At 61.3% G+C, this 21,731-nt stretch overlaps 3 protein-coding genes and 1 long non-coding RNA gene across 8 annotated transcripts in view; 1 reads left to right on the forward strand and 3 right to left on the reverse strand.

Moving 5' to 3' along the window:
• HNRNPL (heterogeneous nuclear ribonucleoprotein L) overlaps nucleotides 1-3,958 on the reverse strand; it is a 35,137-nt gene extending 31,179 nt beyond the window's left edge. For both annotated transcript variants that reach the window (XM_086871910.1, XM_086871909.1), the window contains exons 1-3: nucleotides 3,711-3,958; nucleotides 3,119-3,237; nucleotides 590-827 (exon numbers count right to left, since the gene is read on the reverse strand). In XM_086871910.1, the coding sequence (XP_086728036.1) occupies nucleotides 590-827; nucleotides 3,119-3,237; nucleotides 3,711-3,947 (594 nt within the window). In that variant the 5' untranslated portion in view covers nucleotides 3,948-3,958. The remainder of the gene's footprint in view (nucleotides 1-589; nucleotides 828-3,118; nucleotides 3,238-3,710) is intronic.
• A 972-nt stretch (nucleotides 3,959-4,930) lies between these two features.
• On the reverse strand, nucleotides 4,931-12,589 carry PSMD8 (proteasome 26S subunit, non-ATPase 8). The gene is made up of 7 exons (XM_086872090.1): nucleotides 12,373-12,589; nucleotides 11,173-11,245; nucleotides 10,005-10,107; nucleotides 9,750-9,915; nucleotides 8,779-8,879; nucleotides 7,947-8,058; nucleotides 4,931-5,700 (listed from the first exon to the last, which is right to left on the reverse strand). The coding sequence occupies exons 1-7, from the start codon at nucleotides 12,553-12,555 to the stop codon at nucleotides 5,563-5,565; spliced, it is 876 nt and encodes a 291-aa protein (XP_086728216.1). The 5' UTR covers nucleotides 12,556-12,589; the 3' UTR covers nucleotides 4,931-5,562.
• Nucleotides 5,581-9,482, forward strand: LOC147647415 (uncharacterized). The gene is made up of 3 exons (XR_015281587.1): nucleotides 5,581-5,667; nucleotides 8,796-8,876; nucleotides 9,411-9,482. It is a non-coding gene; the product is annotated as an uncharacterized LOC147647415 (long non-coding RNA).
• Nucleotides 12,590-15,683: 3,094 nt separating the features above from the next.
• The window catches only part of SLC8A2 (solute carrier family 8 member A2), a 15,694-nt gene continuing 9,646 nt past the window's right edge, over nucleotides 15,684-21,731 (reverse strand). The window contains exons 5-8 of one of the 4 annotated variants that reach the window (XM_086871920.1): nucleotides 21,123-21,247; nucleotides 20,943-21,042; nucleotides 19,890-20,165; nucleotides 15,684-16,393 (exon numbers count right to left, since the gene is read on the reverse strand). In XM_086871920.1, the coding sequence (XP_086728046.1) occupies nucleotides 16,017-16,393; nucleotides 19,890-20,165; nucleotides 20,943-21,042; nucleotides 21,123-21,247 (878 nt within the window). In that variant the 3' untranslated portion in view covers nucleotides 15,684-16,016. The other 3 variants (XM_086871917.1, XM_086871918.1, XM_086871919.1) reach the window with 3 other exon arrangements.

Genomic DNA, 21,731 nt, shown 5'->3' on the forward strand with positions numbered 1-21,731 from the left:
ACCCCAAACCCCACGAAGCCCCCAGCCCTGCTCACCGTGGTGATGGAGTAGATGGGGTTGAGGATGGTGAAGAGCAGCACGTTGTTGGTGACCCCAAACCCCAATAAACCCCAATAAACCCCAATAAACCACACCCCAAACCCAAATTAACCACACCCCAAACCCCAATAACCCCCACCCCAAACCCCACGAAGCCCCCAGCCCTGCTCACCGTGGTGATGGAGTAGATGGGGTTGAGGATGGTGAAGAGCAGCACGTTGTTGGTGACCCCAATAACCCCCACCCCACACAGCCCCCAGCCCTGCTCACCGTGGTGATGGAGTAGATGGGGTTGAGGATGGTGAAGAGCAGCACGTTGTTGGTGACCCCAAACCCCAAATAAACCCCAATAAACCCCAATAAACCCCAATAAACCCCAATAAACCACACCCCACACCCCAAAAACCCCCACCCCACACCCCACGAAGCCCCCAGCCCTGCTCACCGTGGTGATGGAGTAGATGGGGTTGAGGATGGTGAAGAGCAGCACGTTGTTGGTGACCCCAATAACCCCCACCCCACACCCCACACAGCCCCCAGCCCTGCTCACCGTGGTGATGGAGTAGATGGGGTTGAGGATGGTGAAGAGCAGCACGTTGTTGACGCCGCGCGCGTCGTCGCTGTCGCCGGGCCGCGAGATCTTCTGGCTGGTGGAGTAGTTGACGAAGGCCGGGTGACCGGCGAAGTAGATCTGGTTGTCGGCGGCGTAGTTGACGGCGTTACAGGCGCCCAGGATGTCCTCGAACTCCACCAGCGCCTGACGCTTCTTTGGCATCACCACCACGTAACTGGGACAGGGACGTTGTCACCGGGATGTCCCCAACCCATGGTGTCCCCAACCCCTGTCACCACCACGTAACTGGGACAGGGACGTTGTCACTGGGATGTCCCCAGCCCATGGTGTCCCCAACCCCTAACATCACCACGTAACTGGGACAGGGACGTTGTCACCGGGATGTCCCCAACCCATGGTGTCCCCAACCCATGGTGTCCCCAACCCCTGATGTCACCACCACGTAACTGGGACAGGGACGTTGTCACTGGGATGTCCCCAACCTATGGCGTCCCCAACCCGCGGTGTCCCCAACCCATGGTGTCCCCAACCCCTGATGTCACCACCACGTAACTGGGACAGGGACGTTGTCACCGGGATGTCCCCAACCCATGGTGTCCCCAACCCCTGATGTCACCACCACGTAACTGGGACAGGGACGTTGTCACCGGGATGTCCCCAACCCATGGTGTCCCCAACCCCTGATGTCACCACCACGTAACTGGGACAGGGACGTTGTCACCGGGATGTCCCCAACCCATGGTGTCCCCAACCCATGGTGTCCCCAACCCCTGTCACCACCACGTAACTGGGACAGGGACGTTGTCACCGGGATGTCCCCAACCCATGGTGTCCCCAAGCCCTGACATCACCACGTAACTGGGACAGGGACGTTGTCACCGGGATGTCCCCAACCCATGGTGTCCCCAGCCCATGGTGCCCCCAACCCATGGTGTCCCCAAGCCCTGATGTCACCACCACGTAACTGGGACAGGGACGTTGTCACCGGGATGTCCCCAACCCATGGTGTCCCCAACCCATGGTGTCCCCAACCCCTGATGTCACCACCACGTAACTGGGACAGGGACGTTGTCACTGGGATGTCCCCAACCTATGGCGTCCCCAACCCGCGGTGTCCCCTACCCATGGTGTCCCCAACCCCTGACATCACCACAGAGCTGGGACAGGGACGTTGTCACTGGGATGTCCCCAACCCATGGTGTCCCCAACCCCTGACATCACCACAGAGCTGGGACAGGAACGTTGTCACCAGGATGTCCCCAACCTATGGTGTCCCCAGCCCACGGTGTCCCCAGCCCACGGTTGTCCCCAGCCCATGGTGTCCCCAGCCCAGGGTGTCCCCAAGCCCTGACATCATCACCACGTAGCTAGGACAGGGATGTTGTCACTGGGACGTCCCCAACCCGTGGTGTCCCCAACCCACAGTGTCCCCAAACCCTGATGTCACCACAGAACTGGAACAGGGACATTGTCACTGAGATGTCCCCAGCCCAGTGTCCCCAAGCCCTGACATCACCACTACGTAACTGGAACAGGGACATTGTCACTAGGCTGTCCCCAAACTACAGTGTCCCCAACCCCTGATGCCACCACCACAGAGCTGGGACAAGGTCATTGTCACTGGGATGTCCCCACACTACAGTGTCGCCAACCCCTGACATCCCCACAGAGCTGTGACACGGACTTTGTCGCCGTGGTGTCACCTCCCCCACGTGTCACCGCCACAAAACTGGGACAGGGGACACAGCACTGTCACCGCTGTCACGGGATCACCGTCACCGTGGCGTCACCAGCCCCGTGCAGCGTCCCCCCAGTGCCACCACAACGTCACCATAGCGAGCCCACAGCCACCAGTGTCCCCAGAGTGTCCCCGGTGTCACCCCCGTGCCACCCAGAGCGCCCAGCACGCTGTCCCCGGTGTCCCCTCGGTGTCCCCAGAGCGCCCCCAGTGTCACGCTGGAGTGCCCAGCACGCTGTCCCCGGTGTCCCCTCAATGTCCCCGGTGTCACCCTGGAGTGCCCAGCACGCTGTGCCCGGTGTCCCCTCAGTGTCCCCAGAGCGCCCCCAGTGTCACGCTGGAGTGCCCAGCACGCTGTCCCCGGTGTCCTCTCGGTGTCCCCAGTGTCCTCTCAGTGTCCCCGGTGTCACCCTGGAGTGTCCAGCACACTGTCCCCAGTGTCCCCTCAGTGTCCCCAGAGTGTCCCCGGTGTCACCCCGGAGTGCCCAGCACACTGTCCCCAGTGTCCCCTCGGTGTCCCCAGTGTCCTCTCAGTGTCCCCGGTGTCACCCCGGAGTGCCCAGCACGCGGTCCCCGGTGTCCCCTCAGTGTCCCCTCGGTGTCCCCGGTGTCACCCCGGAGTGCCCAGCACGCGGTCCCCGGTGTCCCCTCGGTATCCCCGGTGTCCCCAATGTCCCCTCAGTGTCCCCTGAGTCACCCCGGCGTCACCCCGGAGTGCCCAGCACACCGTCCCCAGTGTCCCCTCGGTGTCCCCTCGGTGTCCCCACCTGATGGGCCCGAACTCCTGCAGCGCCTCCACCAGATCGGCCTCCACGATGCCATCGATGAGGCCGCGGATGTGAACCACGGGCGACGCCGGCGTTTTGTGGGGGTCCTCGTAATTCTCCTGAGGGGACACCGAGGCCTTGTGGACACCCCAAAACCCCGCGGGCCTCCCTTACACCCCTTAAGATTTAACAACCCCCTGAAAGTTCAATAAACATCCGCGCTCCTCGATATTTGCCGCCCGCAGCAATCTCCCTAAATAATCCCCCCTCAAAGAAAATATTTTACCCCCCTCAGCCCTTCCCGCTGTATTTGCCCCCCTCAGAACCCCTCTCCCCACATCTGTCCCCTCAGAGAAATCTCTTCCTCCCCTCAGCGTCTTCTTCCCGCCATTTTCTTCTCATGAGGGTCCCCTCCGTCCCCTCAGCCCTACCCGCCATGTTTGCCCCCTCAGACCCCTCTTTCCCCTCACTTTCCCCCCTCACGGGAGATGTTTCACCGCTCTCAGCCTCTGCCGCCACGTTTATCCCGCTCAGAGCGTTCTACACCCCCTCCCCACATGAAACCCCTTCCCCGCTTTCCCCCCGCTCTCACCGATCCTCCCGCTCCGGCTCCGCCGCCCGCGCCCCCCGGCCCACCGGGCCCGTGAGGCGGCGGCTCCGCGCTATCGGTTTTCAGGCGCTTAGGAGCCCTCCCGCCTTCTCCGCCGCTACCTCCGCCGTAATATCGGCCCGAGCCGCCGCCGCCGCCGCCCGCCGCCATCTTCCCCATGTCGGTTCCGCGTCCGCCGCCCTCGGCGCCCTGAGGGCCGCGCCACCGCCGCCGCGACATGGCGCCCCGCTCCGCCGTCCCGCCCACGACACGCCCCCCATTGGCCCGCCCACGCGTCAATCAAGGCGAACAGTGCATCCCATTGGCTGACGCCGTTCCCGCCGCACCCGCGACGCCAGGAGCCGCTGTGATTTGCCCAGTCACGGAAAACGTCCAGCGCCTATTGGCCCGCTGCGCTGTCAATCAGCGTTCGCCTCGGAATACCATTGGTAGCCTCGCGAAACGGTCCGCCCGCCCACCGCGCTGATTGGAGGACCCGTTGCCCGTCAGGGCAAAGCTCTACCCCTTCGCCTTGTGCTACGCTCAGATCCCACCTCCCTCTTCCCACAGCGCCCTTCGGCAGCGGCGCCCCCTCCATTGCTGCGGCGCGACGTCGATCGACATCATCCAGGCACGATTGGCTCGACTCGAGCATCCCCGGCCTTTGGTCTGGCCCACAGAGCACGCCGCTCGCTCATTGGCTGAGCCGCACGCCAATCAACGCCCACTCCCGCGGCGCCGCACTCTGATTGGTCGATTTGTACGTTATCGCTGGGAATTGGCCGGCGCGCTTGGGCACCGCAGGACCAACTGGGAGGGCACTGGGGGTAACTGGGAGGGCACTGGGAGAACTGGGCCTTCCTCCTCCCGCCCGTCCCGCCCTCCTCACGTCATTTTAACCCCGCCCCCTCGCACACTCATTACCCACGCGGCCCCGCGACTCCAACCAATCACCGCACTTCTCTCATTCCTGCCACTGCCAGCCAATCATCTCAGCCCTTTCATGCGCGCTTCTAGGTTATGGCTGTTCCTCGGCCAATCAGCACGCGGCGCGGGAAAGCTCAGCCAATCAGAAGACAGAATGGGCGGGGCTTCCCCATGAGGGAGTCGGAGCCGCCCCCTTCCCAATTCGGGGGTCCGTGAGTCCCCTCAGGAACGAAACGGCCCCAAAATGGCTCCAAAATGACCCAAAACGACCCCGAAACCCTCCCAAACCGCCTTACTCCGGCTCCAGCACTTTATTGAAACATTTTGGGGTCCATTTTTATGGGGAGGGGGGCTCAGCCCCCCCCCCCGATTCTGCCCAAAAAGGCGGTGCGAGGGGGCGGGGGTCTCTAAATCCCCACACACCAAAAAGAACCTTTGAAACTGTTAAACCTCCCAAAACTGCAGGAAAATGTGAGTTAAATGGGGGATTTGGGAGTCTGGGGGGATCCGAGAGGGTTTTGGGGTCCCCACATCAAGACTCCCCCCAAAAATGCAACGAAAATGGGAATAAATGAAGATTTTGGGGGTCCCGAGAGTTTCAGAGAGACCCTCGTGTATCAAGACCCCCTCAAAAAACACATTTAAATACATAACTGCTCTCAAATGAATACTTCAAAGCCCTTGACACGCCCCCAAAAACTCAATAAAATAAGGGAAGTAAGGACAATTAATTGGGTTTTGGGGGGATTTTGGGGGTCTCAATGTTGAGGGGGGCAGGGGAGGGAAAATCATCTTCGAGCAGTTCAACCCCCTCCAAAAATAAAAACCAAAAAAAAAACCCGCGCCGGCAGGCGGGAAAAGAGGCGGAGAAAAGGCGGAAAAAACGGGAATTGGGAGGAAATAAAAGGAATTTTCTGCTCCTGGGCCCTCAAACGATCATCTCCAGCTGCCGGGCGTACTCGATCACCTGCGTGGCCAATTCCGTGGAGGGGATCGGGGGGTCCTCGGCCTTCTGCTGCCGCCCCCCAAAACTGTAATAGTTGGAGGGGCCCAGCACCCAGCCCCGCTGGGAGAGGGGAAAAAAGGGGTTAAAAGGGGTTTGGAGGGGATTTGGAGGGGGTTAAAGGGGATTTGGAGGGGTGAAAGGGGGATTGGAAGGGTTAAAGGGGGATTGGAAGGGTTAAAGGGGGATTGGAGGGGGTTAAAGGGGATTTGGAGGGGTGAAAGGGGGATTGGAAGGGTTAAAGGGGGATTGGAGGGGGTTAAAGGGGATTTGGAGGGGGTTAAAGGGGATTTGGAGGGGTGAAAGGGGGATTGGAGGGGGTTAAAGGGGATTTGGAGGGGGTTAAAGGGGGATTGGAAGGGTTAAAGGGGGATTGGAGGGGGTTAAAGGGGGTTTGGGGGGGTTAAAGGAGTTTGGGGGGGATTGGAAGGGGTTAAAGGTGGCTTAGGGTGGATTTTGGGGGGATTGGAGGGGATTTTGGGGGGATTGGAGGGGGTTAAAGGGGGTTTGGAGTGGGTTAAAGGGGATTTGGGGGGGATAAAGGGAGATTTGAGGGGGTTTGGGGGGGATTTGGAGGGGTTAAAGGTAGATTGGAGTGGGTTAAAGGGGATTTGGGGGGGATAAAGGGGGTTTGGAGGGGGTTAAAAGGGGGTTTGAAGGGATTTGGAGGGGGTTTGGGGGGGGTTAAAGGGGGTTTGGGGGAATTTGGAGTGGATTAAAGGGGATTTGGGGGAGATTGGAGAAGGTTAAAGGGGATTTGGGGGGGCTAAAGGGAGATTGGAGGGGGTTAAAGGGGGTTTGGGGGGTTAAAGGGGGTTTGGGGGAATTTGGAGTGGGTTAAAGGGGATTTGGGGGGATTTGGAGTGGGTTAAAGGGGATTTGAGGGTATTTGGAGGGGGTTAAAGGGGGTCTGGGGGGATTTGGAGGGGGTTAAAGGGGGATTGGAGGGGGTTAAAGGGGATTTGAGGGGATTGAAAGGGTTAAAGGGGGTTTGGGGGTATTTGGAGGGGGTTAAAGGTGGCTCAGGGTGGATTTTGGGGGGTTTGGGGGGGATTTGGGGGGGATTGGAGCGGGTGAAAGGGGATTTGGGGGGATTGGAGCGGGTGAAAGGGGATTTGGGGGGTTTGGAAGGGTTAAAGAGGCTTTGTGAGGGATTTGGAGGGGGTTAAAGGTGGCTCAGGGTGGATTTTGGGGGGTTTGGGGGGGATTTGGGGGGGATTGGAGCGGGTGAAAGGGGATTTGGGGGGGATTGGAGGGGGTTTGGAGGGGATTTGGGGGGGATTGGAGGGGGTGAAAGGGGATTTGGGGGGATTGGAGAGGATTAAAGGGGGTCTGGAAGTGATACTGGGGGGGTTTGGGGAAGGTTTGGAAAAGATTTTTGGGGTGTTTGGGGTCGATATTGGGGGATTTGGGAAAGGTACGGGGTTTTAAGGGTGTTTTGGGGTATTTCAGGCTGATTTTGGGGTTTTAAGGGTGTTTTGGGGTATTTCAGGTTGGTTTTGGAGTATTTCAAGTTGGTTTTGGGGTTTTAAGGGTGTTTTGGGGTTTTAAGGGTGTTTTGGGGTATTTCAGGTTGGTTTTGGGGTATTTCAGGGTGGTTTGGGGTGGTTTTGGGACATTTCAGGTTGGTTTTGGGGTATTTCAGGGCGGTTTCAGGGTGGTTTGGAGTATTTCAGGGTGATTTTGGGGTATTTCAGGTTGGTTTGGGGTATTTCAGCTTGGTTTGGGGTATTTCAGGGCGGTTTTGGGCTATTTCAGCCTGGTTTCGGGCTATTTCAGGCTGATTTTGGGGTATTTCAGGGCGGTTTCGGGGTATTTCAGGGTGATTTTGGGGTATTTCAGGTTGGTTTCGGGCTATTTCAGGGTGGTTTGGGGTATTTCAGGTTGGTTTCGGGGTATTTCAGGGTGATTTTGGGGTATTTCAGGTTGGTTTGGGGTATTTCAGGGTGATTTTGGGATATTTCAGGCTGGTTTGGGTTATTTCAGTGTGATTTTGTGGTATTTCAGGGTGATTTTGGGCTATTTCAGGCTGGTTTCGGGGTATTTCAGGGCGGTTTTTTGGTATTTCAGAGCGGTTTTGGGCTATTTCAGGCTGATTTTGGGATATTTCAGGCTGGTTTGGGGTATTTCAGGGTGATTTTGGGGTATTTCAGGCTGATTTTGGGACATTTCAGGTCGGTTTTGCGCTATTTCAGGCTGGTTTCGGGCTATTTCAGGTCGGTTTTGGGCTATTTCAGGGTGATTTCGGGCTATTTCAGGTCGGTTTTTCAGCGTTCCGGGCTGTTTGGGGGCGGTTTGGGGGCTCGTACCTTCTTGGCGTAGTCGCTCATCTTGCGGGGGGAGCTGAAGAACAGGATCCGCGCGGCCTCGGGGAACAGGATCCGCTCGTAGGCGGCCTCGATGCAGCCGGCGATCTCATCCCTGGCGTGGGGGGAGGGTTTGGGGGGCTCAGAGGGGACCTCGGCAGCTTTGGGGGGCATTCAAGGGGATTTTCAGGGGTTCTGAGAGACTTTGGGGGGATTTGGGGAGATTTTGGGGGGATTTGGGAAGATTTTGGGGGGATTTGAGGAGATTTTGGGGGGATTTGGGGAGATTTTGGGGGGATTTTGGGGGATTTTGGGGAGATTTTGGGGGGATTTTGGGGGGATTTTGGGGGGATTTGAGGATATTTTGGGTGGATTTGGGGGGATTTGGGAAGATTTGGGGGGATTTGGGGGGATTTTGGGGGGATTTGGGAAGATTTTGGGGGATTTGGGGAGATTTTGGGGGGATTTGGGGAGATTTTGGGGGGATTTGTGGGGGATTTTGGGAGATTTTGGGGGGATTTGAGGATATTTTGGGGAGATTTTGGGGGGATTTGGGGAGATTTTGGGGGGATTTGGGGATATTTTGGGGGATTTGGGGAGATTTTGGGGGGATTTGGGGATATTTTGGGGAAATTTTGGGGAGATTTTGGGGGTTTTTGGGGTCTCCAACCTGATGGTGTCCAGCAGGATGTCGATGAAGAAGGTGGAACTTTACCCAGGGTGGTTTTGGGGAGATTTTGGGGGGATTTGGGGATATTTTGGGGGGAATTTGGGATATTTTGGGGGGATTTTGGGGGTTTTTGGGGAGATTTTGGGGGTTTTTGGGGTCTCCAACCTGATGGTGTCCAGCAGGATGTCGATGAAGAAGGTGTAGCTCTCTGCTGGGATGTTGCCCTTGGCCAGGAAAACTTTGTTGTAGCTGCCCTCCATCAGGTACTGCAGGCAAAAATGGGAAAAAACACCCCAAAAACGGGATAAAACAACCAGAAATGGGAAAAAACACCCCAAAAACGGGATAAAACACCCCAAAAACGGGATAAAACACCCCAAAAATGGGATAAAACAACCAGAAATGGGAAAAAACACCCCAAAAATGGGATAAAACAACCAGAAATAGAAAAAAAACACCCCAAAAATGGGGTAAAACACCCCAAAAAGGATCAGAAGTCTCCAATATTCCGTAGGGATTCCAGCCCCAGATTCCAGCACGGAATTCCAGCCCCAAATCCCCCTGAATTCCACCCAAATCCCCCCGAATTCCTGGAATTCTGGCCCCAAATCCCCCTGAATTCCACCCAAATCCCCCCGAATTCCTGGAATTCCGGCCCCAAATCCCCCAAATCCCCCTGAATTCCAGCCCCAAATCCCCCCAAATCCCCCCAAATCCCCCCCAAATCCCCCCAAATCCCCCCAAATTCCCCCAAATCCCCCCCAAATCCCCCTGAAATCCCCCCGAAATCCCCCCAGACCTGCTCCAGGGACACGGGGTGCCGGATGAAGAGGTTCCCCTGGAACTCCAGCCCCAAATCCCCCCGAATCCCCCCCAAATCCCCCCAAATTCCCGGAATTCCAGCCCCAAACCCCCCCAAATTCCCCCAAATCCCCCCAAATCCCCCCGAATCCCCCCCAAACCCCCCCAGACCTGCTCCAGGGACACGGGGTGCCGGATGAAGAGGTTCCCCTGGAACTCCAGCCCCAAATCCCCCCCAAATCCCCCCCAAATCCCCCCAAATTCCCGGAATTCCAGCCCCAAACCCCCCCAAATCCCCCCAAATTCCCCCAAATCCCCCCCAAACCCCCCCAGACCTGCTCCAGGGACACGGGGTGCCGGATGAAGAGGTTCCCCTGGATGTCGGGCGCCGGCAGCCGCTCCAGCTCCGTGTGGAACTCGGCCACGCGGTTCTGGGACAGCAGGAACAGCAGGTTCAGCCCCAGCAGCTGGTGCCGCGACGCCGACTCCGGCAGCTCCTCCCTGCGGACATTCCGGAACGTTCCGGGCGCTGCCGGCACCGGAGAGGGGGGGGAGACCCCTCGGGACCCCCCCCCCCTCCTCAAACTCACTTGTAGTCGAAGTAATAACATTTGAGTTGTGCCATGTAACGCTCGAAGGATGGGATGTCCTTCCTCAGGATGCTCCACTGGGCCCCAATCTCCAGGATATCCCCTGGAAAAATGGGAATTCCAGGTGGGAAAGGGGTTTGGGGGGGATTTGGGGGGGATTTGAGGGGGTTTGGGGGAGATTTGGGGGGATTTGGGTGGGATTTGGGGGGGTTTGAGGGAGATTTGGGGAGGTTTGAGGGGGATTTTGAGGGGGATGTCCTTCCTCAGGATGCTCCACTGGGCCCCAATCTCCAGGATATCCCCTGGAAAAATGGGAATTCCGGCTGGGAATGGGGTCTGGGGGAGATTTGGGGGGATTTCAGGGGGTTTGGGGGGGATTGGGGTGGGATTTGGGGGGGTTCGAGGGGGATGTCCTTCCTCAGGATGCTCCACTGGGCCCCAATCTCCAGGATATCCCCTGGAAAAATGGGAATTCCGGCTGGGAACGGGGTTTGGGGGAGATTTTGGGGGATTTCAGAGGGTTTGGGGGGGATTTGGGTGGGTTTGGGTGGGATTTTGGGGGGTTTGGGGGAGATTTTGGGGGATTTCAGAGGGTTTGGGGGGGTTTGGGTGGGATTTGAGGGGGTTTGGGGGAGATTTGGGAAGTTTAGATTGGATTTGGGGAGTTTTATGTTGGATTTGGGAGTTTTATGTTGGATTTGGGGAGTTTTATGTTGGATTTTGGGAGTTTTATGTTGGATTTTGGGAGTTTTATGTTGGATTTTGGGAGTTTTATGTTGGATTTTGGGAGTTTTATGTTGGATTTTGGGAGTTTTATGTTGGATTTGGGAGTTTTATGTTGGATTTGGGGAGTTTTATGTTGGATTTTGGGAGTTTTATGTTGGATTTTGGGAGTTTTAGGTTGGATTTTGGGAGTTTTAGGTTGGATTTTGGGATGTTTGGGTGGGATTTGGAGAGATTTGAGTTGGATTTGGGGAGGTTCAGGTGAAATTTTAGCCGAATTTTGTGAGAATTCAGAACCATTCCTTGACCATTCAACGCCCACTCCGCTCCACCCGCCCCAAATCCCCGGAGTTCCCTCGGGAATTCCAGGAATTGGGATCCTGGGGGGATTTTGAGGGGATTTTGGGGCATTTTGGGTGGATTTTGGGACATTTTGGGCACTCACGGGCCAGGATCAGCTGCTGCTTGGTCATGGAGGAGCCGGAGGTCGGGAGGAAATTCAGGTCCAGCAGCGCGACCTGGGGGGGATTTTGGGGGTCCCAGAGGAATTTGGGGGATCCCAGAGGGGTCTCGGTGTCCCCCCAACCCCGTCTCACCCAGCTAATTAATGGTTTGGGGTTAATTAATGGCTGGGCGTTAATTGATGTTTACGGCTTAGGCAGGAAATGACAGAAGAGGGGGGGGTTGGGACACCCCAAAAATCCCGGGAATCCCCAAAATCCGGGATCCCCCCCCCCCCAGCCCAGACCCTTCCCCTTAATTCCCCCAAAAACCAGGGGTCCCCTCAGCCCCAGCGCCCCCAGACCCCTCAAATCCTCCCTCAGACCCCTTAAATCCCCCCTTAGACCCCCCAAATTCCCCTTAAATCCCCCCTCAGACACCCCAAATCCTCACTCAGACCCCCCAAATCCCCCCAAATCCCCCCTCAGACCCCCCGAATCCTCTCTCAGACACCCAAAATCCCCCCTTAAATCCCCAAATCCCCCTTAAATCCCCCCTCAGACCCCCCAAATCCCCCCTCAGACCCCCCCAAATCCCCCCAGACCCCCCCAAATCCCCCTTAAATCCCCCTTAAATCCCCTCAGACCCCTCAAATCCCCCTTAAATCTCCTCAGACCCCCAAATCCCCCCTCAAATCCTCCCTTAAACCTCTCAAATCCTCCCCCAGACCCCCCAAATCCCCCCAGACCCCCCAAATCCCCCCTCAGACCCCCCCAAATCCCCCCAGACCCCCCCAAATCCCCCTTAAATCCCCCTTAAATCCCCTCAGACCCCTCAAATCCCCCTTAAATCGCCTCAGACCCCCAAATCCCCCCTCAAATCCTCCCTTAAACCCCTCAAATCCTCCCCCAGACCCCCCAAATCCCCCCAGACCCCCCAAATCCCCCCTCAGACCCCTCAAATTCTTCCTCAGACGCCTCAAATCCCCCCTTAAATCCCCCCAAATCCCCCCTCAGACCCCTCAAATCCCCCTTAAACCCCCCCAAATCCCCTCAGACCCCTCAAATCCCCCCTCAAATCCCCCCAAATCCCCCCTCAGACCCCTCAAATCCCCCTTAAACCCCCCCAAATCCCCTCAGACCCCTCAAATACCCCCCAAAATCCCCCCTCAGCCTCCCTCAGCCGCCGGTTCCGCCGCTCTCACCTTCAGCCTGCCCAGGGCCTCCCCGCACTTGGCCAGGTTGGGGCTCTTGCGGCCCCACTCGCCCTTGAGCTGCTCGTAGAGCCCGGCCGCGGCTCTCAGGCCGCCCCCGGTCCCCGCCGGGACCCCCAGGCCCAACCCCGGGCCCGTCCCGGCCGCGGCCCCGGCCCCGTTCGGCACCGCCATGACTGCGCGCCAACGCGACACTGCCGCCAAACCGCGCGCGCTTTGCGGCCGTCGCCGGGGCGACGCGGGGTGCGCCTTACGGCACCGCCGCGCCGTCGCCCAGGCGACCAGGGAGGCCCTGTACGTCACCACGGCAACGTGGCCTTACGGCCGCCCCCCGCGCTTTACGGCGTCGCCGTGGTAACGGACTCGGCGCGTTTTGCGACCCTCACCGTGAGGGGGGGGGCTGTCGCCATGACAACGCCGCTCTCCGTGCGGCACTGCCGTCCCGCGCGGCGGTAACCGTGGCAACGCGGCGACCTCCGCGGCGCTTTACGGCACCCCCGCCCCTGAGGGGGTTTTTGGGGGTCCCGGGGGAGTTTTTGGGGGTCCCGGGGGAGTTTTTGGGGGTCTCCGGGAGGTTTTGGGGGTCCCCGGGTGATTTCGGGGGTCCCCGGGGGTATTTTGGGTCTCCCCGCGGTGTTTTGGGGGGGTCCCCGGCGCTTCCCGCCCTCCCTCGCGGGGCTGGTAGTGACGTCATCCGCGCGCGCGTGACGTCACGAGGCGTCGCACTCAGTCACAGCCGCGTTTGGGGTTTTGTTTTTTTTTTTTTCTTTTTTTTTAAGGTTTTTTTTTTTTTTTTTTAAAGTTTTGGGGTTTTTTTTGTTGTTGTTGTTTTATTCCGGGAGGGGGCGCAGCTCTCGGAGCCCCTCCCCCAACGCTCCTCCCCCACCCCCCCCGCCCACATCGCGCCCCTCCCCCACCCCCCCGCCCCTCCCCCCGCTTTATAAAACGAGATAAGAAACGACCCCCGGGGGGGGAGGGGCTGGGGGGGTCCCTGAAGGGGTTTGGGGGTCCATGGGGGGGTTTGGGGGTCCCTGAAGGGGTTTGGGGGTCCCTGGGGGGGTTTGGGGGTCCCTGGGGGGGTTTGGGGGTCCCTGGGGGGGGTCCCCGGGGGGGTTTGGGGGGTCCATGGGGGGGTTTGGGGGTCCCTGAAGGGGTTTGGGGGTCCCTGGGGGGGTTTGGGGGTCTCTGAAGGGGTTTGGGGGTCCCTGGGGGGGGTCCCCGGGGAGTTTGGGGGGTCCCCAGGGGGGTTTGGGGGTCTCTGGGTGGGGTTTGGGGGGGGTCCCTGAATGGGTTTGGGGGTCTCTGAAAGAGTTTGGGGGTCCCCGGGGGGGTTTGGGGGTCTCTGGGTGGGGTTTGGGGGTCCCTGAATGGGTTTGGGGGTCCCTGAATGGGTTTGGGGGGGTCCCCGGGGGGGTTTGGGGGTCCCTGAATGGGTTTGGGGGTCCCTGAATGGGTTTGGGGGGTCCCCGGGGGGGTTTGGGGGGTCCCTGGGGGGGTTTGGGGGTCCCTGGGGGGGAATTTAGGGGGTCCTGGGGGTCCCTGAGGTGGTCAAAGGGTCCCTGGGGGGGGGGGAAAGGGGGGGACCCCCAAAGTGAGCCGGGAACGAAGGGGGGACCCTGCCCGACCCTCCCACCCCTCACTGATCCCAGTGCTCCCAGTGCCCCCCAGTGCCCCCCAGTGCCCCCCCAGTGCTCCCAGTGCCCCCAGTGCCCCCCCAGTGTCCACCCAGTGCTCCCAGTGCCCTCCCAGTGTCCCCAGTGTCCCCCCAGTCCCCTCAGAAGCCCTGGATGTGACAATGACAGGCTCCAGGGGTGTCCCCAGTGTCCCCCCAGTGTCCCCCCAGTCCCCTCAGAAGCCCTGGATGTGACAATGACAGGCCCCAGGGGTGTCCCCAGTCCCCTCAGAAGCCCTGGATGTGACAATGACAGGCCCCAGGGGTGTCCCCAGTGTCCCCCCAGTGTCCCCCGTCCCCTCAGAAGCCCTGGATGTGACAATGACAGGCTCCAGGGGTGTCCCCAGTGTCCCCCCAGTGTCCCCCGTCCCCTCAGAAGCCCTGGATGTGACAATGACAGGCCCCAGGGGTGTCCCCAGTGTCCCCCCAGTGTCCCCCCAGTCCCCTCAGAAGCCCTGGATGTGACAATGACAGGCTCCAGGGGTGTCCCCAGTGTCCCCCCAGTCCCTCCCAGTGTCCCCAGTCCCCTCAGAAGCCCTGGATGTGACAATGACAGGCCCCAGGGGTGTCCCCAGTGTCCCCCAGTGTCCCCCCAGTGTCCCCAGTCCCCTCAGAAGCCCTGGATGTGACAATGACAGGCTCCAGGGGTGTCCCCAGTGTCCCCCCAGTGTCCCCCCAGTGTCCCCCCAGTGTCCCCCCAGTGTCCCCAGTCCCCTCAGAAGCCCTGGATGTGACAATGACAGGCTCCAGGGGTGTCCCCAGTGTCCCCCCAGTGTCCCCAGTCCCCTCAGAAGCCCTGGATGTGACAATGACAGGCTCCAGGGGTGTCCCCAGTGTCCCCCCAGTGTCCCCAGTCCCCTCAGAAGCCCTGGATGTGACAATGACAGGCCCCAGGGGTGTCCCCAGTGTCCCCAGTCCCCTCAGAAGCCCTGGATGTGACAATGACAGGCCCCAGGGGTGTCCCCAGTGTCCCCCCAGTGTCTTCCCAGTGTCCCCAGTCCCCTCAGAAGCCCTGGATGTGACAATGACAGGCTCCAGGGGTGTCCCCAGTGTCCCCCCAGTGTCCCCAGTCCCCTCAGAAGCCCTGGATGTGACAATGACAGGCCCCAGGGGTGTCCCCAGTCCCCTCAGAAGCCCTGGATGTGACAATGACAGGCTCCAGGGGTGTCCCCAGTGTCCCCCCAGTGTCCCCCCAGTCCCCTCAGAACCCCTGGATGTGACAATGACAGGGATCAGGGGTGTCCCCAGTGTCCCCCCAGTCCCCTCAGAAGCCCTGGATGTGACAATGACAGGCCCCAGGGGTGTCCCCAGTGTCCCCCCAGTGTCCCCCCAGTGTCCCCCCAGTGTCCCCAGTCCCCTCAGAAGCCCTGGATGTGACAATGACAGGCCCCAGGGGTGTCCCCAGTGTCCCCCCAGTGTCCCCCCAGTGTCCCCCCAGTGTCCCCAGTCCCCTCAGAAGCCCTGGATGTGACAATGACAGGCCCCAGGGGTGTCCCCAGTGTCCCCCCAGTGTCCCCCCAGTGTCCCCAGTCCCCTCAGAAGCCCTGGATGTGACAATGACAGGCCCCAGTGTCCCCCCAGTGTCCCCAGTCCCCTCAGAAGCCCTGCATGTGACAATGACAGGCCCCAGTGTCCCCCCAGTGTCCCCAGTCCCCTCAGAAGCCCTGGATGTGACAATGACAGGCTCCAGTCCCCTCCCAGTGTCCCCAGTCCCCTCAGAAGCCCTGGATGTGACAATGACAGGCCCCAGGGGTGTCCCCAGTGTCCCCAGTCCCCTCAGAAGCCCTGGATGTGACAATGACAGGCCCCAGGGGTGTCCCCAGTGTCCCTAGTGTCCCCTCAGAAGCCCTGGATGTGACAATGACAGGCTCCAGGGGTGTCCCCAGTGTCCCCAGTCCCCTCAGAAGCCCTGGATGTGACAATGACAGGCCCCAGGGGTGTCCCCAGTGTCCCTAGTGTCCCCTCAGAAGCCCTGGATGTGACAATACGCCTCCAGGCTGGCGAACAGCACGTAGAGCAGCCAGAGCAGCAGGAAGAGCCCGGCCGTCAGCACTTTGGGGGCGCGGGGCCCCCCCAGCTCGCCCCCGATGGGCGCCCGGCGCCGCCAGAGCAGCACGGCGATGGCCAGGAAGGCGAAGATGGTGAAGAGCGTGACGGGGAAGGCCAGCGTGCCCGGTGGCACCCGGAACGGGCGTCCCTGAGCCGCCCAGTACACGGCGGCCACCGACCAGGCCAGCCCCAGCCCCAGGAAGACGTTGACGGCGTTGGAGCCGGTGACGTTCCCGATGGAGGCGTCGGCGCAGGGGTCCTGGAGAGCGGCCACGCGGCTGGCGAAGGTGTCTGAGGGGACAGGGGACATCATGGGGACATGGGGACACTGATGGGGACATTGATGGGGCCACGCGGCTGGCGAAGGTGTCTGTGGGGACAGGGGGACATCATGGGACACTGGGGACACTGCTGGGACACTGGGGACATCATGGGGCATGGGGCCACGCGGCTGGCGAAGGTGTCTGAGGGGACAGGGGACATCATGGGGACATGATGGGGCATGGGGACACTGATGGGGACATGGGGACATCATGGGGCATGGGGCCACGCGGCTGGCGAAGGTGTCTGAGGGGACAGGGGACATCATGGGACACTGGGGACACTGATGGGGACATGGGGACACTGATGGGGACATGGGGCCATGCGGCTGGCGAAGGTGTCTGAGGGGACAGGGGACATCATGGGACACTGATGGGGACACTGATGGGACACTGCTGGGGCCACGCGGCTGGCGAAGGTGTCTGAGGGGACAGGGGACATCATGGGACACTGGGGACACTGATGGGGACATGGGGACACTGGGGACATGGGGCCACGCGGCTGGCGAAGGTGTCTGAGGGGACAGGGGACATCATGGGGACATGGGGACATCATGGGACACTGGGGACATCATGGGGCATGGGGACACTGCTGGCGAAGGTGTCTGAGGGGACAGGGGACATCATGGGGACACTGGGGACATCATGGGGACACTGGGGACATCAGGGGACACTGATGGGGACACTGGGGACACTGATGGGGACATCAGGGGACATGGGGACACTGCTGGGGACATGGGGCCACGCGGCTGGCGAAGGTGTCTGAGGGGACAGGGGACATCATGGGGACACTGGGGACACTGATGGGGACACTGCTGGGGACATGGGGCTGGCGAAGGTGTCTGAGGGGACAGGGGACACTGATGGGGACATGGGGACACTGATGGGGACATTGATGGGGCCACGCGGCTGGCGAAGGTGTCTGAGGGGACAGGGGACATCATGGGGACATGGGGACACTGATGGGGCCACGCGGCTGGCGAAGGTGTCTGAGGGGACAGGGGACATCATGGGGACATGGGGACACTGATGGGGACATGGGGACACTGGGGACATGGGGCCACGCGGCTGGCGAAGGTGTCTGAGGGGACAGGGGACATCATGGGGACATGGGGACACTGATGGGACACTGCTGGGGCCACGCGGCTGGCGAAGGTGTCTGAGGGGACAGGGGACATCATGGGGACATGGGGACACTGCTGGGGACATGGGGCCACGCGGCTGGCGAAGGTGTCTGAGGGGACAGGGGACATTGATGGGACACTGCTGGGGACATGGGGACATCATGGGGCATGGGGCCACGCGGCTGGTGAAGGTGTCTGAGGGGACAGGGGACATCATGGGGACATGGGGACACTGGGGACATCAGGGGACATCATGGGGCCACGCGGCTGGCGAAGGTGTCTGAGGGGACAGGGGACATCATGGGGACATGGGGACACTGATGGGGACATTGATGGGGCCACGCGGCTGGCGAAGGTGTCTGAGGGGACAGGGGACATGATGGGGACACTGGGGACACTGATGGGACACTGGGGACACTGATGGGGACATGGGGACATCATGGGGCATGGGGCCACGCGGCTGGCGAAGGTGTCTGTGGGGACAGGGGACATCATGGGGACATGGGGACACTGATGGGGACACTGATGGGGCCACGCGGCTGGCGAAGGTGTCTGAGGGGACAGGGGACATGATGGGGACATGGGGACACTGCTGGGACACTGGGGACATCAGGGGACATCAGGGGACATCATGGGACATGGGGACACGCGGCTGGCGAAGGTGTCTGAGGGGACAGGGGACATCATGGGGACACTGGGGACACTGATGGGACACTGGGGACACTGGGGACATCAGGGGACATCATGGGGCATGGGGACACTGATGGGGACATGGGAACACTGATGGGGACACTGGGGACACTGATGGGGACATGGGGACACTGCTGGGGCCACGCGGCTGGCGAAGGTGTCTGAGGGGACAGGGGACATGATGGGGACACTGGGGACATGGGGACACTGATGGGGACATGGGGACACTGATGGCGAAGGTGTCTGAGGGGACAGGGGACATTCATGGGGACATGGGGACACTGGGGACGCTGGGGGGACACTGCTGGGGACACTGATAGCGAAGGTGTCTGCGTGGACATGGGGACACCGGGGAACACTGGGGGGACATCGGGGGCATGGGGACACTGCTGGGGACATCAGAGGACATCAGGGGTCATGGGGACACTGCTGGCGAAGGTGTCTGCAGGTATGGGGACACTGCTGGGGACACCGGGGGCATGGGGACACTGCTGGGGACACCAGGGGACACTGGGGGGACATTGGGGGCTTTGAGAGGTGGGGGACGTTGGGGACACTGAGGGACATTGGCCATATTGGGGACATCAGGGACGTTGGGGACACTGAGGGACAGTGAGGGACATTGGCCATATTGGGGACATCAGGGACGTTGGGGACAGTGAGGGACATTGGCCATGTTGGGGACATCGGGGACGTTGGGGACAGTGAGGGACATTGGCCATGTTGGGGACATCGGGGACGTTGGGGACACTGAGGGACATTGGCCATGTTGGGGACATCGGGGACGTTGGGGACACTGAGGGACATTGGCCATATTGGGGACATCAGGGACGTTAGGGACAGTGAGGCCATTGGCCATACTGGGGACATCAGGGACGTTGGGGACATTGAGGGACAGTGAGGGACATTGGGGACATTGGGGACTTTGGGGATGCTGAAGGTGACAAAGACGGCGGCGTTGGCCGAGTCAGGGAGTCCTTGGGTGCTGACCCTTGTCCCATCCCCAATGTCCCCAGGATGTCCCTGTGATGTCCCCAGGGTGTCCCCAACGTCCCCAGGGTGTCCCCAGGGTGTCCCCAGTGTCCCCAGGGTGTCCCCAATGTCCTCAGGGTGTCCCCAATGTCCCCAATGTCCCCAGGGTGTCCCCAATGTCCCCAGTGTCCCCAGTGTCCCTCACCGGGGATGGAGGTGCCCAGGGCCACGAAGACGACGGCGTTGACCGAGTCCTTGTCCCAATGTCCCCAGGGTGTCCCTGTGATGTCCCTGTGATGTCCCCAATGTCCCCAATGTCCCCAGAGTGTCCCCAGTGTCCCTCACCGGGGATGGAGGTGCCCAGGGCCACGAAGACGACGGCGTTGACCGAGTCCTTGTCCCATCCCCAGTGTCCCCAATGTCCCCTCAATGTCCTCAGGGTGTCCCCAAGGTGTCCCCAGGATATCCCCAATGTCCCCAGGATGTCCCCAGGGTGTCCCCAGAGTGTCCCCAGTGTCCCTCACCGGGGATGGAGGTGCCCAGGGCCACGAAGACGACGGCGTTGACCGAGTCCTTGAGGCCCAGGGTGCTGACCCTTGTCCCATCCCCAATGTCCCCAGGATGTCCCCAATGTCCCCAGGATGTCCCCAAGGTGTCCCCAATGTCCCCAGTGTCCCTCACCGGGGATGGAGGTGCCCAGGGCCACGAAGACGACGGCGTTGACCGAGTCCTTGAGGCCCAGGGTGCAGCCGAAGTGCGCGGCCAGGTCGCCGATGAGCGCGGTGAGGAGCGCGAGGAGGAGGATGGAGACGCCGAAGGCCGCCCAGCCCCCCAGCAGCGCCGTGGGGGGGACGCAGGCGAACAGAACCTTCCAGAACACCGTCAGGAAGTGCATGACGTAATCGAAGCACGACGGCAGCCGCTCCTCGCGGCCTTCGTCGTCATCGTCCTCGTCACCTGCCGCGGGGACAGCGGGGCGTCACGGGGGGGACACTGGGGACAGCAAGGGGACACTGGGGACACCCTGGGGACATCTTGGGGACACTGGGGACACCTCAGGGACACCCTGGGGACACCCTGGGGACAGCAAGGGGACACTGGGGACACCCTGGGGACACTGGGGACACCTGGGGACACTGGGGACACCTCAGAGACACCCTGGGGACACCTGGGGGCACCCTGGGGACACCCTGGGGACACCTTGGGAACACCCTGGGGACACCCTGGGGACACCCTGGGGACACCCTGGGGACACCAAGGGGACATCCCGGGGACACCCTGGGGACACCCTGGGGACACCTCAGGGACACCCTGGGGACACCCTCGGGACACCTTGGGGACACCTTGGGGACACCCTGGGGACACCCTGGGAACACCCTGGGGACATCCTGGGGACACCCTGGGGACACCCTGGGGACACCCTGGGGACATCCTGGGGACACCTCGGGGACACCTCGGGGACACCCTGGGGACACCCTGGGGACACCCTGGGGACACCCTGGGGACACCTCGGGGACACCCTGGGGACACCCTGGGGACACCTCGGGGACACCCTGGGGACACCCTGGGGACACCCTGGGGACACCCTGGGGACACCTTGGGAACACCCTGGGGACACCCTGGGGACACCTCGGGGACACCCTGGGGATATCCCGGGGACACTTTGGGGACACCCTGGGGACACCCTGGGGACACCCCGAGGACACCCTGGGGACACCCCTGTCCCCGTGCCACCTGCGCTGACGGTGATGGCCTCCAGGAACTGCTCCCGCCACGAGTGGGTGCCGATGACGGTGGCCAGGTTGGTTTTCTTCATCAGCTTGTCCACGGTGTTCTGGGGACATGGGGACAGCGGGGAGGGGTCAGCGACCCCCGGGACCCCCCCGTCACCCCCCGGGGACCCCCTGGTGTCACCTTGAAGTCGTAGGACTCCTCGATGACCACCTCGAGGCGCCGGTTGTCGCCCAGCACGGGTTTGCCCATGTCGGCGATGCGCCGCGCCTCCTCCTCCTCGGCCGACAGCTGCCGCTCCCCGTCCCCTGCGGGGACACGCCGGCAACGTCACCGACACCGCCGGCAGCGCGGCGGGGACGGCCCTGGGGACACGGCGTGGGGACGTGGGGACACGGCGTGGGGACGTGGGGACACGGCGTGGGGCATGGGGACACGGCGTGGGGACATGGGGACACGGCGTGGGGATGTGGGGACACGGTGTGGGGACATGGGGACACGGCGTGGGGATGTGGGGACACGGCGTGGGGACATGGGGACACGGCGTGGGGACATGGGGACATGGTGTGGGACATGGGGACATGGTGTGGGGCATGGGGACATGGTGTGGGGCATGGGGACACGGTGTGGGGACATGGGGACACGGTGTGGGGACGTGGGGACACGGCGTGGGGACGTGGGGACACGGTGTGGGGACGTGGGGACATGGTGTGGGGCATGGGGACACGGCGTGGGGATGTGGGGACACGGTGTGGGGACATGGGGACACGGTGGGGACACAGGGACAGGGTA

This window comes from Cyanistes caeruleus, chromosome 38 (assembly GCF_971803275.1).
Source record: "Cyanistes caeruleus chromosome 38, bCyaCae1.hap1.1, whole genome shotgun sequence".
NCBI lineage: Eukaryota > Metazoa > Chordata > Aves > Passeriformes > Paridae > Cyanistes > Cyanistes caeruleus.

Bases quoted from the DNA above. Each gene is read 5' to 3' on its own strand.
- PSMD8 (XM_086872090.1), bottom strand. From the start codon at position 12,555: ATGGCGGTGCCGAACGGGGCCGGGGCCGCGGCCGGGACGGGCCCGGGG. The intron at 9,916-10,004 runs GTGAGTTTGAGG...GAATGTCCGCAG, and splicing joins TGTTATTACTTCGACTACAA to GGAGGAGCTGCCGGAGTCGG. The intron at 5,701-7,946 runs GTACGAGCCCCC...CCCCTCTCCCAG, and splicing joins TGAGCGACTACGCCAAGAAG to CGGGGCTGGGTGCTGGGCCC.